The following is a 16598-nucleotide window of genomic DNA, read 5'->3' on the forward strand; positions in this document are numbered from 1 at the left end:
GAGGTGTACAGAGGTGGAGACGAGAGTGACGGGTGTGGAAGATGAGGTCCATAAGTTAAAATCTGAAGTACAGAGGATGTCAGGGGAGAACAAGTTATTAAATCAAAAAGTGACAGAATTTGAAGACCGCTCCAGCCGGGGGAACCTTAGAATCTTGGGTTTCCCAGAGGGAGCGGAAAGTAAAGATGTGATAACTTTTATCCAAACATGGTTGATTGCGCAGTGTGGGGAGGAAAACCTCTCTAAACACTTTAGTGTGATACGTGCGCATAGAATTACGTTCCAACCCCCGCCAGTAGGGGGCAGATGGAGGGGGGGGGGGGTTGAGGTTAGGGGAACCCAGGGGGAAGTTGTTGTTTTTTTCACACTTTTTTTATTTTTTATCTAAAAAAAAAAAAGCGATTTTTATTTTCACAAAACATTTTTTTTATTTAATTTTTTTCCTTTTTTCTTCCTTCTCACTACGGTGTTTATTGTGTTCAACTGGACTGTAAGAGAATGACCGCGGATGACTGTTAAGGCTGTGGTATGGAATGTACGAGGACTTGGGGATAAAATTAAAAGATCAGCGGTAATGGAAGTTATTATGAAGCACGCACCAGGTATAGTCGGGTTAGTTGAGACACATTTAACGAGAGAAACAGTAATGGTTTTGAAACGTAATGTTTGGGGACATAATTACCATTCTCTTCATACAGCATATTCACGGGGGGTTTCGGTGTTAATCCGTAGAAACTTAAATTGGGAATTAATTAGAAAAAGGGTAGATGATGAGGGGAGGTTTGTTTTTTTATATGGGAGACTAGAAAATGTAAGATGTGTATTAGCATTTGTATATATACCCCCGCCTTTCTCATCCGCGGTCCTTCTTAAATTATTTGATTTTTGTGTGAGTTGCGGAGAACGCCCTATGTTTGCCATGGGGGATATGAACTGCGTCCTAGATGAGAGGTTAGATAGATGGATGGCAAGCGGGAGTAAAGGAGAGGTGGGCTGCACCCCCCTGGCGAAAGTATGTAATCAACTGGGACTCAGCGATATTTGGAGGATTTACAACCCTCAAAAGAAAGAATATTCATGTTGGAACAAGACCTGTCAGACTATGTCCAGAATAGATATATGTCTGGGAAATGACTCTAGTTTAAATAAGGTGATAAAAATACATTATTGGGTTAGATGTCTGTCGGACCACGCGGCTCTAGAAGTACTGATAAAAACAGAGGAAGAGGTAGGAGATGGGTTCCAGAAAATTAACCCTCAATGGTTAAATTTGATAGAGAATGCCACAATAGAAAAAACTTGAGGGAGTTTTTTGCAAACAACTGGGGCACAACAAGTGACCGGGAGACCTGTAAAGCTTACCTAAGAGAGGAAATAATAAGAGCAATAAAGTGGGAAAAAAAGGAGTTTAAATCAAAAGAGGAGGGCTTAATAAGGGATACAGAGAAGGAATATACACAAAATCCATCAGAAGAGAGTAAGGAAAAATTAAATAAGCTACAAAATGAATTTAATGAATATATGTTGGAAAAGAGTAAAAATAAATAGATTTTTCAAGGCCAGCAAAGATTTGTACAGGCAGGGAAGCCTAACAAGTATTTGATGGCAATTGTCTCAAATCAACACACTAAGCAAAGAATTTCTGGGATAAGGAATAAAGAAGGAGATTGGTGTATAGAAAAAAAGGAAATAAGGGAATTTAGAGAATATTATGAGTTATTATATAGATCTGAATATAATAAGGAAAGAAAGGAAACGCTAAATTATTTGGACCAAATGGAACTCCCTAGACTCCCCGAAATGGAAAAACAAACCTTAGATGCTCCATTAACTAGAATAGAACTGAATAAAGCGCTAGATCAGATTAGGGGTAATACAACACCTGGAAGCGATGGACTACCCTTTGAGGTATATAGAAGGTTTGGCGGATTTTGATCCCGGCATTACATAGAGTGATTGAGACCAGCATGGTGACCGGGAAATTACCGGACTCAATGCGGGAAGCGGTTATAATATTGATCCTGAAAGAGGGAAAAGATAAAGAGGATATGGGGTCGTATAGACCCATATCGTTAATAAATACGGATATCAAGATTTTCGCCAAAGCATTAGCCATTAGATTACAGAGTCATATCACAGAGTTAATTCAGGAAGATCAGTGCGGGTTTATCCCGGGAAGAATGGCCCGACACAATATATATAGAGTCCTTACGAATTTAGATATGGGAAAATTACAGGGCGGGGAATCCCACTCCATCCTGTCTTTAGATGCCACTAAGGCTTTCGACAGGGTGGAGTGGGAGTACTTATGGGCAGTATTAGAAAAATGCGGCTTTGGGAAAACATATATAGACATGATCCGACTGTTATACTCCGAACCTAAGGCAAGAGTGTCGATCAATGGGAAATTATCGGAGCATTTCTCGCTCTCAAGAGGCACCAGACAGGGATGCCCTCTGTCCCCCTTGCTGTTTGCTATGAGCATGGAACCTTTGGCTGTTAAGATCAGAGAGGAGAAGGAGATTGGCGGGTTTGGTGCAAGGGGGAGAGAGGACAACATATCCTTATATGTAGACGATATCCTGCTTTTTTTGGAAAAACAGTCAGATCTGATAGGAGTGATGGAGATTATCAAGGAATATGGGAGTTTCTCAGGATTAGAAATAAACTGGTCCAAATCAGTACTCCTTCCATTAGGGGAGAATAATATATTCATAGAAAACGAAATAAACATATTAAAAAAAGACGAGCACTTTAAATACTTAGGTATACAAATCTCAGGTAAATTAGAAGATTATAAATTAAACCTAGAACCCTTAATACAGAACATGGAAAAGAAAATTAAAATATGGAGCAACTTCAAAATTTGTAAAGCAGACAATATTAATTAAAACTATTATGTTGCCGAAAATATTAAAAAAATTTTTTTTTTAAATAGTGTATTATTCCTTTTTTTTTTTTATATGTGGTGGTAATAAAAAAAAAATAAAAAATAAAAAAATAAGTAATTTACAAATCTGTTTAACTTTCTGGAGCCAGTTGATATATAAAAAATTTTTTTTTCCTGGATAACCCCTTTAATTCCCCCTCAACCCCTGAAACGTGCCCACTTAAAAAAAACTTTTTTTTTTTTAAATGAACTGGTGCCAGAAAGTTAAACAGATTTGTAAATTACTTCTATTTTAAAGAATCTTAATCCTTTCATTACTTATTAGCAGCTGTATGCTACAGAGAAAACTTTTTTGTCTTGTCCACAGTGCTCTCTGCTGACACATCTGTCCATGTCAGGAACTGTCCAGAGCAGCATAGGTTTGCTATGGGGATTTTCTCCTGCTCTGGACAGTTCCTGATATGGGCATAGGTGTCAGCAGAGAGCACTGTGAACAAGACAAAAAATAAATTCAAAAAGAAAAGAATTTCCTCTGTAGTATACAGCTGCTAATAAGTACTGGAAAGGTAAAGATTTTTTTTTATAGAAGTAATTTACAAATCTGTTTTATCTTTCTGGCACCAGTTGATTTAAAAAAAAAAGTGTTTTCCACCGAAGTACCCCTTTAACTCAGTTGTGTGTTCATATGTTTTCCAAAGGCCTAGGTGTATAAGTAGGGGCCTGGTAGTGTCTTACCTCATTTAAGGATAAAAAAGATTAGGTATATTGAACGTCCCATCCTCATCCCTCTCCAACAACTACCATTGAGACGCCACCAGAGAGTTGAGACGCCACCATAAACAGTATATGGATTGCCAGTCCTTCATCAGGTCCAGCCATTAACCATCTAATGTATATGGCCCACATAAGACTTTTTTTTACTGGAGTGGGTCTTCTCAGCCTTTGTGCCTCATAGCATCTATTAGCCTAATGCCATAATAATTACCTCCATTTTTCCAGGGCTACAAGCTATTTCACATTCACCACTAATGGAATTCTGAACTAGCCAGCTAACTTTCTACGTAATAAACATATCATTGAAAGTAAAATTTGCAGCAACTCATCTGGAGTCTCTTTTTGCTCTTACCTTCTGGTTTTGGTCTTCCTAGCACCTTCAGTACTTCTGCATTGGTGGGATTCTGTCCCAAAGCTCTCAAGACATCTCCACACTGCCCATATGTGATCTTCAGCTCCCCAGTTGGGGTACGGTCAAACAGCTGGAAGGCTTCTTTGAATTCTAGGAGTGTATGAAAGGAAAGATAAAAATAAAATGTCATCCCAAATGCTGTATCACTGATACCCACTTTACATAAACTCAAGCAGCTGGCAAAACTTCCCGTCCAGTTTGCTTTAGCAGATGAAGTACATTTAAAGGGGTACTCCGGGGAAAACCTTTTTTCTTTTAAATCAACTGGTGGCAGAAAGTTAAACATATTTGTAAATGACTTCTATTAAAAAATCTTAATCCTTCAAGTACTTATTAGCTGCTGAATGCTGCAGAGGAAATTCCTTTCTTTTTGGAACACTGATGACATCACGAGCACAGTGCTCTCTGCTGACATCTCTGTCCATTTTAGCAACCATGCATAGCAGATGTATCCTAAGGGCAGCATGGTGGCTCAGTGGATAGCACTTCTACCTTGCAGTGCTGGGGACTTGGGTTCAAATCCCACTAAGGACAACAATAAATAAAGTGTTATTATTATTATAATAACGTCAGCAGAGAGAACTGTGCTCGTGATGTCATCAGAGAGCATTCCAAAAAGAAAAGAATTTCCTCTGTAGTATTCAGCAGCTAATAAGTACAGGAAGGATTAAGATTTTTTAATAGAAGTAATTTACAAATATGTTTACCTTTCTGCCACCAGTTGATTTAAAAGAAAAAAGGTTTTCACCGGAGTACCCCTTTAATACTAAATAGGTTATTGGAATAAAGAAAGGAGGTCCAGCGCAGAAACTCGAGGAATACTGTGATTTATTCACATGCCTTATGGAACATCACAAAGAAACATCACAAAAAAAAATCAATAGGTTATTGATAGGACTTGTTTAAAAGAATATTTTTTTTTAAAAGAGTGTTTTTTTTTTTTTTTCGGAACAGCACTAGCCTTGCCCCAAATTCACTAAAACCATCTTATCCTTTTCACAGTGCAAACAAATATGGACAATCTTTAAATGTGTCTGATTTAGGCTAGATTTCCAAATAGGTTTTTTTCAGGTCATTTTTTGGAATACTGCCACTGCAGTTTTTGAGCCAAAGCCAGAAGTGTATATAAAAACAATAGGACATACAGTAACCCCCCCCCCCCCGACCTACGATGGCCCCGACATACGATCATTTCAACATACGATGGCCACTCAGATGCCATTGCATGTTGAAGGCTGCATCAACATACGATGCTTTTGTATGTCGGGGCCATCGCATAAACGGCTATCCGGCAGCGCTGACTGCTTCAGCTGCCCCCGGATAGCCATTTACAGTGCCCCGTGTGGTCCGCTGACGATCACTTACCTGTCCTTGGGGCTCCGGCGTGTCCTCTTCGGGATCCCCTGCATCGGCGGCGCTCTCCATCGTCGTCATCACGTCGCTGCGCACGCCGTCCCGTCATCCAATTGGAGCGGCGTGCGTAACAACGTGATGGCGGCGACGGAAAGAGAAGATGCCGGGGAAGCAGAGGCCTTGCCGGAGCATCGGGGACACCCCGGGGACGCGGCGACAGCGATGGAGGGCGACTTCCAGGACAGCGGTGACGAGCGGTGACGGTCCGGAGCGGCGGGGACAGGTGAGTACAACTTCCTCTACCAGTGGTCTTCAACTTGCAGACCTCCAGATGTTGCAAAACTACAACTCCCAGCATGCCCGGACAGCCGTTGGCTGTCCGGGCATGCTGGGTGTTGTAGTCTTGCAACATCTGGAGGTCCGCAGGTTGTAGACCACTGTCCTATACTTACATTGCACGGATCCCTCAACATACGATGGTTTCAACAAACGATGGTCCATTTGGAACGGATTACCAACGTACGTTAAGGGACCACTGTATACTTTTGACTTTGACATAACTGCAGTAACAGTTTAAAAAAAAAAAAAAAAAACGCCATAAAAAAAACACGTAGCCTTATCAAAGTGTCTCTGGCTGATTGATAAATCCAGTAAAATCCAAATTTTAGAATCATGCTTTTATTTTATTTATTTTATTTCATTTTATTTTTGTTACCCGAAATCACACCCTCTCAGAAAAGTGTTAAAAGTACGTAAAATCGAGCTTAAATGTGATGTGGTGTAAAGTCATGAGCCACAGTTTTTGGAGCAAAATTCCCCAAAAGCCCCAAAATTCAGGCTTATTTCATTGCAATAAAAAATCTGGGCGTGTGTCTGGTACTGCTGTTCAGCCCTATGAAGTAAATGAAATTCCAAAGATAATGTAGTTTTTGGGGAAAAATGCAACCCCCTTTATCTAATCCCAAGATTAGAAGAACTCTAGAGAATTATGGCCAAAGAAATATTATACCATTATCTAGTACTTCAACAGTGTGAGTGGGATAACAGAAGCAGCTGAACAATATCACTTACCCGAGCATTTACTCCCTTTGGGTGTCAGGTTACTATTATATGTGTTGGCTCTTAGCTAGAACTATTTATTTGTTCATTCCATTGGCCATTCCCTTCGTTTCAAATCCCTTCCATTGTGATTGGGGGGGGGGGGGGGGGGGGGTTCTAAAATAAACTCTCTCAGACGTTTACCATTAACCCCTCATAGGTGTCCTGAGTGATAAGACACTTTCAGTGGTTTTGTACTAGTAGTGATGTGGCAGCCCTAACTTCTGTTTCTGTTCAAAATATTTTTTGTTTAATTTTTATTAGAAATATTTTTGACAAATATTTTGTTAAAGGGGGTACTCCGGTGGAAAACTACTTCTTCTTTTTTTTATTTTTTATTTTTTTAAATCAACTGATGCCAGAAAGTTAAACAGATTTGTAAATTACTTCTATTAAAAAATCTTTATTCTTCCAGTACTTATTAGCGGCTGTATACTACAGCGGAAATTCTTTTCTTTTTGGATTTCTTTTCTGTCACGACCACAGTGCTCTCTGCAGACACCTCTGTCCAGAGCAGCATATAAGTTTGCTATGGGGATTTTACCCTGCTCTGGACAGTTCCTGACATGGACAGAGCTGTCAGCAGAGAGCACTGTGGTTGTGATGGAAAAGAAATTATAAAAAAGAAAAGAATTTCCTCTGTAGTATACAGCCGCTAATAAGTACTGGAAGGATTAAGATTTTTTTAAGAGGAGTAATTTACAAATCTGTTTAACTTTCTGGCATCAGTTGATTAAAAAAAAAAAGTTTTCCACCGGAGTGCCCCTTTAGGTTTTATTAGTGGTAAAATATAAAGTATACAATATTATATATTTTTTTACAATTTCTATTTTTTTATTTGCACATTGACACTTAAAGAAAAAATGCATTACCTATTTTGTTTCAGTTTCTTTGGAAGATAATATGTATGGTATATAGGTGGTGACTGTGGCGGGTGCACATTGGGTGCTTTAAAAATTTTTAAATTTGTAAATTTAAAAAGCAAACACAGAAGTGATGATAAGTCTGAGGGCTATCTTGACAGCTGGGTACTTGACCTGCTCATGCTAGTTTGCAGGTGCATGTGCTTTAACCCCTTAAGGACTCAGCCCATTTTGGCCTTAAGAATCAGACAATTAAATTTTTACGTTTTCATTTTTTCCTCCTCGCCTTCTAAAAATCATAACTCTTTTATATTTTCATCCACAGACTAGTATGAGGGCTTGTTTTTTGCGCGACCAGTTGTCCTTTGTAATGACATCACTAATTATATCATAAAATGTATGGCGCAACCAAAAAACACTATTTTTGTGGGTAAATTAAAACGAAAAACGCAATTTTGCTAATTTTGGAAGGTTTTGTTTTCACGCCGTACAATTTATGGTAAAAATGACATGTGTTCTTTATTCTGAGGGTCAATACGATTAAAATGATACCCATTATTATATATTTTTATATTATTGTTGCGCTTAAAAAAAAATCACAAACTTTTTAACCAAATTAGTACGTTTATAATCCCTTTATTTTGATGACCTATAACTTTTTTATTTTTCCGTATAAGCGGCGGTATGGGGGCTCATTTTTTGCGCCATGATCTGTACTTTTTTTTGATACCACATTTGCATCTAAAAAACTTTTTATACATTTTTTATATTTTTTTTTTAATAAAATGTATTAAAAAAGTAGGAATTTTGGACTTTTTTTTTTTCCGTTCACGCCGTTCACCGTACGGGATCATTAACATTTTATTTTAATAGTTCGGACATTTACGCACGCGGCGATACCAAATATGTCTATAAAAAATGTTTTTTCAGCTTTTTGGGGGTAAAATAGGAAAAAACGGACGTTTTACTTTTTTATTGGGGGAGGGGATTTTTCACTTTTTTTTACTTTTACATTTTTTTACATTTTTTTTTACACTTTAATAGTCCCCATAGGGGGACTATTCATAGCAATACCACGATTGCTAATACTGATCTGTTCTATGTATAGGACATAGAACAGATCAGTGTTTTCGGTCATCTTCTGCTCTGGTCTGCTCGATCACAGACCAGAGCAGGAGACGCCGGGAGCCGCACGGAGGAAGGAGAGGGGACCTCCGTGCGGCGTTATGAATGATCGGATCCCCGCAGCAGCGCTGCGGGCGATCCGATCGTTCATTTAAATCGCGAACTGCCGCAGATGCCGGGATCTGTATTGATCCCGGCACCTGAGGGGTTAATGGCGGACGCCCGCGAGATTGCGGGCGTCGGCCATTGCCGGCGGGTCCCTGGCTGCGATCAGCAGCCAGGATCAGCCGCGCATGACACGGGCATCGCTCCGATGCCCGCGGTTATGCACAGGATGTAAATGTTAAGTACCACCTCACCAGGACGTACATTTACGTCCTGCGTCCTTAAGGGGTTAAAGGGTCACTCTCATTAAAACTAATTTTTGCTATTGCACTCCTTATGGTAAATAAATATTTCTAATATGATCTGTTTAAAAAAAAAGAAGTTTTCTATGTTTTATTTGTGCTTAAAAAAGCTCAAGAGCCCATTTTCCCCCAACTCATACATAGACTTTGGACCGAAGTTCAAACACAGAAAGTGCAGCCTGGAGTGCTGATGGGGGGATGTCCAGCCTCATCCAATCATAGCTCCTCTCACACTTAACTGCCATATGCTGTTGTTTGGACACACACCCCTCAGCACTCCAGGCTGCACTTTCTGTGTTTGGGCTTTGGTCCAAAGTCTGTGTATAAGATGGGGGAAATGGGCTCTTGAGCTTTTTTTCTAAGCACAGATAAAGCATAGAAAACTTCATTTTTTTAAACAAAGTATATTAGAAATATTTTTTTATTTACCATAAGGAGTGCAATAGTAAAAATTAGTTTTAATGAGAGTGACCATTTAAGGCAGTGATGTCTGTACTGCCTACCGCCATATATCAGAATTTTTTTTTACTACCCATATCCCATATATAGTGGAAATAGAATTACAATGGCCAATGGAGGACACACAGTAGACTAAGGCTGTATTAAGCGCTGCGGAATCTGTAGGCGCTATATAAATAAATTATTGTTATTATTATTATTATTAACACATTGCATTTTTGGCTATGGTTAAAGGGGTTATCCAAAAATAGAAAAAACTGAGCTAATTTTTTTCAAAAAATGCTTACCGTCTATCTCCAGATTGGGTGTTGTTCTGCAGCTCAGTTCCATTGAAGTGAATGGAGCCAAGTTGTAATACCACACACAACCTGGAGACAGACGTGGAGCTGTTTTTGAAAGAAATTATCTCTGTTTTTCTATTCCTGGATAACCCCTTATGTGACATAACCCAATCCATGCTTTTCCTATAGATTGCTAAATTGAATTTTCAAAAGCATTTCATAAGCAGAGGACTGAAAATCAAATGGATTATGTGGACTTTGTAATGTGCTTAGCATTTTTTTTAATTTTTACTGCAGTTGTGAACCCAGACCAATAGTTCCCACACTGGACAGTGTGCAGGCTGGATTGTCGTGATTACGATATATATTATAACTGAATGGTGGGCCTATTGTATTAGATGGGCAGAAGTATGCCACTGATATTAGCAGAGGAAAGTGTAATATATATATATATATATATATATATATATATATATATATATATATATATATATAGCAACAGGAGAATACAGCAGCTGCTGTATTCTCCTGTTGTTGTATATTTAGTCCAGCAGCCTGCACCTGCAAGCCAGGTTTTTACAATAGTTTGGATCAATAGTGCTGGCCAATTTATTCTTTGGTTTTGTATATATATATATATATATATATATATATATATATATATATATATATGTATATGTATATATATATATATATATATATATTTATTATTATTATTATTATTATTATTTATTTATTTTTTTTTAATCAATTTTACTAATTGTAAGCCAGGCCGGCTGGTAATGTGTGTGGGTCCTGCCTGCTGCAGCACCTCTCTCCATGGCAGCATGCAACATGGGAAAGTCTATCCATGTCATCCCATTTCCCGATGTATATCCACCCTTGAACACTGGGGACAGAACATCATGGACGGTCTTTCTCATGTTACACGCGTGGTTTACAATAAGTCTAATAAACAGCAAAACTGGGAAAAATGATATATGACTGAGTTTCATATTTCCATGCCTATTAAACCTTAGTAATGAGTACCCCTAGGTTACCAACTCCTTTAAAGGGGTACTCCGGTGGAAAACATTTTTATTTTATTTTTTTAAATCAACTGGTGCCAGAAAGTTAAACAGATTTGTAAATGACTTCTATTAAAAAATCTTTACCCTTCCAGTACTTTTTAGCTGCTGTATGCTACAGAGGAAATTCTTTTCTTTTTTCATTTCTTTTTTGTCTTGTCTACAGTGCTCTCTGCTGACACCTGATGTCCGTATCAGGAAGTGTCCAGAGCAGGAGAAAATCCCCATAGCAAACCTATGCTGCTCTGGACAGTTCCTGATACGGGCATCAGGTGTCAGCTGAGAGCACTGTGGACAAGACAAAAAAGAAATTCAAAAAGAAAAGAATTTCCTCTGTAGCATACAGCTGCTAAAAAGTACTGGAAGGTTAAAGTAAAAATAATAATATTTTATTACTAGAAGTCATTCGCAAATCTGTTAAACTTTATGGCACCAGTTGATTTAAAAAAAAAAAAAAAAAAAGGTTTTCCACCGGAGTACACCTTTTAATCTAAACCAGTGTTTCCCAACCAGGGTGCCTCCAGGTGTTGCAAAACTACAACTTCCAGCATGCCTGGACAGCCAAAGGCTGCCCAGGCATGCTGGGAGTTGTGGTTTTGCAACATCTGGAGGCACTCTGGTTGGGAAACACTGATCTAAACGCTACTATGGGACCGCATTAGATTTGTTTATAGCAGCCTAACCCTTTAAGATGTCATCAATGAGCATCCGCCACTGACAAAAGTGTATCATTACAATAAAAAATATAATGCAAGAAATTACCTTCAATCTGATCTGCAGTGTACTCAATCTGTGGACAAAGGGAAGTACATGTTACTATTCATCAAGATCTGTCGTAATAGAGGAAGACAAATAGGCAACTGACCCTGTATCCATATACCGAGAAGCCAAAACTAACTAATCTTCTATCCACAGGATAGGGGATAAGTAGCTGATCGTGGGGGGTCTGACCGGTGGGACCCCATGTGATCTCCAGGACGGGACCACAGCTGTCAGTGAGGAGCGTGTGTCGTCTACCGGTACACGGCACCGGGCTCCATTCATTTCTATGGGAGCAACGATGATGCCTGGGTGCTGTACTCAGGTCTCTTCTGCAGCATGCACTCCTCACTGACAGCCATGTCCCATTTCACGGGGGTCCGAGCGGTCAGATTCCAACCAATCACATGAACGAGCCGGGAGAAGTCCAAGTCTTCTGGCCCTTTTTCAGAAGACCAAGATGGGCTCCCAATACAAATTATGGGGCCATCTTGCTCACATAGTGGGGAGGGAAAGAAGCATGTGGCAGCCAGACCCTGACCGATCAAAACATTTGACATGTCTCTAGGACTTGTCAAAAGATTATTATTTTTTTAAACTTGGGTATTTTTTAAAGGGGTACTCCACTGGCCAGCCTTCCAGCTGCATTCGGGACATTAAAGTTGTAGTCCAGTGGTGAAAAACTTATCCCCTAACCTAAGGATAGGGGATAAGTTTGAGATCGCGGGGGGTCCGACCGCTGGGGCCCCCTGCGATCTCTCTGTACGGGGGCCTGGCTCTCCGGCCAGACAGCGGGTGTCGACCCCCGCACGAAGCGGCGGCCGACACGTCCCCTCAATACATCTCTATGGCAGAGCCGGAGATTGCCGAAGGCAGCGCTCCGGCTCTGCCATAGAGTTGTATTGAGGGGGCGTGTCGGACGCCGCTTCGTGCGGAGGTCGACACGCCCCCTTCCTGCGCGCTGTCGGGGCTCCGTAGAGGAGATCGCAGGGGGCCCCAGCGGTCGGACCCCCGCGATCTCAAACTTATCCCCTATCCTTAGGATAGGGGATAAGTTGTTCACCACTGGGTCACCCCTGGACTACTCCTTTAAGTTCCAAATGCTGTGCACGCTGCGGGGATCGGCCACGCCCTCTCGTACTGCCAGGCCATGCCAATACAAGTCTATGGGAGGGGGCGTAACGGCACGCGCCGACCCCCACAGCGTTCGGAACATTAGATCCAAACGCAGCTGGAAGGCTGGTCAGTGGAGTACCCCTTTAAATCCCAGGACAAGCCCTTTACTCTACAAGGTGTGGACAGAATAATTCTAGATGATCACTTGTCCCCTTGATATTGTGTCTAAGTGTTACTAAACGTCTCTAAGTGATAGGATTCCCATCTACTTGTTGTGATATCTCATACATGGGCCAGTACCCTCTCTTGGCAAATCATCATGTGGCACGAGTTATCCTGTCATCCCCATATAAAACACCACAAAGGTATTCTCATTGGAATTGCAGAGGTACTATACAAAGTAAGTTTTTAAAGTTTATTTAAACAAAATGCATTATATTGTTGCGCAATTCATTTTTTTAATTAATCATGAACGCACTTTTTTTTGTGTGTGTGTGGTTTTTACACCACCTAATAAAAAAGAAAGAAAAAAAAGAAGAAAAAAAAAACAAAAACAAAAAAAAAAACCTGCAACACAAATTAAAACAACAAAAAATAACCACCATGGCAAAAAGAAGGCTTGACAAATACATCTAAAAAAAAATCAGACAGGAAAAATGATCCACCCGAAAAAAGGTACATCGTAAATTCCGACCAACTCCCTACAGTCTATATGACTTTTCAATAGAGATGAGGGAACTTACAGTAAATTTGATTTGTCACAAACTTCTCGGCTGGGCAGTTGATGCCTTTATCCTGCATAAATTAGTTCAGCTTTCCGGTGCTCCGGTGGGCTGGAAAAGGTGGATACATTCCTAGGAGACTCTTTTCTAGGACTGTATCCACCTTTTCCAGCCCACCGGAGCACCTGAAAGCTGAACTAATTTATGCAGGATCAAGTCATCAACTGCCGAGCCGAGAAGTTCGTGACAAATCGAATTTACTGTAAGTTCGCTCATCTCTACTTTTCAACATAAAAAATAGTAAAAACCCATGCTAAAATTCCTGGGATACTGCTGAATATTAAAACTACAACATTTTCTAATACAAGTTGTGTTTTCCCACCCTTCACAAGATCTCTGTTTGCTGTCAGTGAAAGTGAAAATTCTTGCTTGCTAAAAATCCTACAGGCATACTTCTCACAGCTGAAATGTTGCCACAGTTGTATGTCTAGACCAGTGTTTCCCAACCAGGGTGCCTCCAGCTGTTGCAAAACTACAACTCCCAGCCTTTGGCTGTCCGGGCATACTGGGAGTTGTAGTTTTGCAACAGCTGGAGGCACCCTGGTTGGGAAACACTGGTCTAGACAATCTTGTGTAATCCAAACAGTCTGGACTCCAGACCGATACATGTTACTTACTGTGATACATTGCACCAAACTATGATTTATGACAAAAAGGATAACCTACACTACATTGTATCAATTTTTATCAATTGTGTACCACAAAGGTCTATAACAGCTTTCAGCTTCTTTGAATAAGAACTTCCAGTGATGTAATTAAGTATTATCTATTCTCCACTTCAGTGTAGTCCTACAAATTTAGAGGGGCTGTATACTATCGTGCCCCCCCCCCCCCCCTTCCCCATAGTGTTGAATACTTACTGTGATACTTTTGGGGTCAAATGGAATCTCCTTTGGGGGCTCTGGTGGAGGAGGTGCGGGTGCAGCAGCCTTGGGGGCCTCCTTCTTGGGGTCTGGCTTCTTGGGGGGCATGGTGTGTGCGAGAAAGGGCTTCTTGGGATGCAATGAATGAGATGGGAGGAATGACAGAGCCAGGATGGTCACTCACCCCCCTCTTATAAGGAGGGAGAGGGAGCTGTGCTACTATAAAAGGAAGAGTGACAGACAGATGTCCCACATGACAGGTATTCCACATTGTTATCAGCCCCGACCTACCCTAAGACATTAACACTTCTCCTGCCAGATCACTGAGCTCATGGCCAGAACTGCACATACTACATATCTATTCTGTAATGGTGCTCATATTGGTTGTCACTCAGCTTTCTAAGGCCCCTTTCACACTCTAGAATTATCCATTTTAAAGATCTGTTATAATGATCTCTTAACAAAACCATTAAAAACGGAACGTTACAAAATCCCAATACACAGTTAATGGGATTTTTACATTATCCGTTTTAACCCATCATAGCCCGTTATTAATAACGGACGTTATTTTGTGACGGGAGAAGGTAACGGAAGAAATAGTGCATGCACTATTTCTTCCGTAACAAATAATGTCCGTTATTAATAACGGGCTATGATGGGTTAAAATTGATAATGTAAAAATCCCATTAACTGTGTTGGGATTTTGTAACGTTCCGTTTTTAATGGTTTTGTTAACGGATCATTATAACGGATCTTTAAAACGGATAATTCTAGAGTGTGAAAGGGGCCTTAGAGTTTTTGCACATCATAGAAATTATAGAATAAAAAGAGAATGTTCACTCACAGTCTGAGAGAGCTGGGTGAAAACCCCTATGGTATCTGTACGGCTAAGTTTCCACTAGTTTTTTTTTTTGGCAGTTTTTGGAATACCGCCGCTGCAGTTTTTGAGCCAAAGCCAGAAATGTATTCAAAAGGAATAGGACATATAAAGGAAGGACTTACACTTCTCCTCCCTTATGGATCCACTTCTGACTTTGGCTCAAAAACTGGAAAAGTGGAAACAGCCCAATGGTGATGATTGCCACCTAGCTTTCCTGGGGTCCTGGCCAATATAGAATTTATAAAAGTGATTGTTAAAGGGGTACTCCGGCACTTAGACATCTTATCCCCTATCCAAAGGATAGGGGATAAGATGCCTGATGGTGGGGGTCCGGCTGCTGGGGACCCCCGTGATCATGCACGCCGCACCCCGTTTATAATCAGTCCCCGGAGCGTGTTCGCTCCGGGTCTGATTATCGGCGACCACAGGGTGGGCGGCGTGTGATGTCACGCCTCCACCCCCTGTAATGCCACGCCCCCTCCCATAGGCTTGCATTGAGGGGCGGAGCGTAACATCACACGGGGGCGGAGGCGTGACGTCACACGTCGCCCACCCTGTGGTCGCCGATAATCAGACCCGGCGCGAACACACTCCGGGAACTGATTATAAACGGGGTGCGGTGTGCAAGATCACGGGGGTCCCCATTGGCGGGCCCCCCACGATCAGGCATCTTATCCCCTATCCTTTGGATAGGGGATAAGATGTCTAAGCACCGGAGTACCCCTTTAAATCCGTAGATAATAAAGAACAATGGGGGGGGGGGATATTGTGTTATTAGGGCTCTTTTTTTGCGCCTCAAAAAGTGTTAACTGTGTCTAATTTTCAGAAGTGTGTTTGGTCTTTTGAAAATTTGGTGCAAATAGCACTAGTTTTATATCAGGTATACTTGGTATTAACTGTGACATTTTTGTGCGCCAGAAAGCTGTGCTAAAATAGGGTGTTAATAGTACAAAAAGCCTAGCTACACCAATCCAAATCGGGTGCTAAATATCTGAATATGTGGCGCTAATAGTTTGCGCCACATTTTAAGCAAATATGGCACAGATAAAGCAAATAAAGTGGCTCTACTTCTTTGAATATCCGCCCCCAATGTCTACTAAAGGTTATGGAGAGCTTGATGAGAACCTTTATAGAGCCATAATGGTTGTCATATTGGTTGTCACTCAGCTTTCCTTGAGTCCTGCACATCATAGAAATTCTACAGCAAAATAAGAATGAATTAAAGTATGTTTACTTAGGGGCAGAATTGAGAATTCATTTTTAGTCTGGTAGAACTGGATCAAGGCCCCTACGGGAGCTGCAATGGTGGTACTATTGGTTGTCACCCAGCTTTTCCAGAACCCTAAACATCATACAAGTAATAGAAGTGTGGGATAAACCAATGCATACTTGTCAGAATATAGATTTTTGGTCCAGTAGAGTTGGTTCTGTTGGTTAACACCCAGCTTTTCAAGAAACCTTAACATCAT

General features: G+C 40.7%; 1 protein-coding gene across 6 annotated transcripts in view; it reads right to left on the bottom strand.

Moving 5' to 3' along the window:
- LOC130296740 (myosin light chain 4) overlaps positions 1–16598 on the bottom strand; it is a 53432-nt gene that overhangs the window by 11267 nt on the left and 25567 nt on the right. For 5 of the 6 annotated variants that reach the window (XM_056548612.1, XM_056548607.1, XM_056548610.1 and 2 more), the window contains 3 exons: positions 14247–14468; positions 11492–11519; positions 4017–4166 (listed from right to left, as the gene is read on the bottom strand). In XM_056548612.1, coding sequence (XP_056404587.1) covers positions 4017–4166; positions 11492–11519; positions 14247–14357 — 289 coding nt within the window. In that variant the 5' untranslated portion in view covers positions 14358–14468. The remainder of the gene's footprint in view (positions 1–4016; positions 4167–11491; positions 11520–14246; positions 14469–16598) is intronic. The other variant, XM_056548609.1, reaches the window with a different exon arrangement.

Source organism: Hyla sarda, chromosome 12 (genome assembly GCF_029499605.1).
Source record: "Hyla sarda isolate aHylSar1 chromosome 12, aHylSar1.hap1, whole genome shotgun sequence".
NCBI classification, from domain to species: domain Eukaryota; kingdom Metazoa; phylum Chordata; class Amphibia; order Anura; family Hylidae; genus Hyla; species Hyla sarda.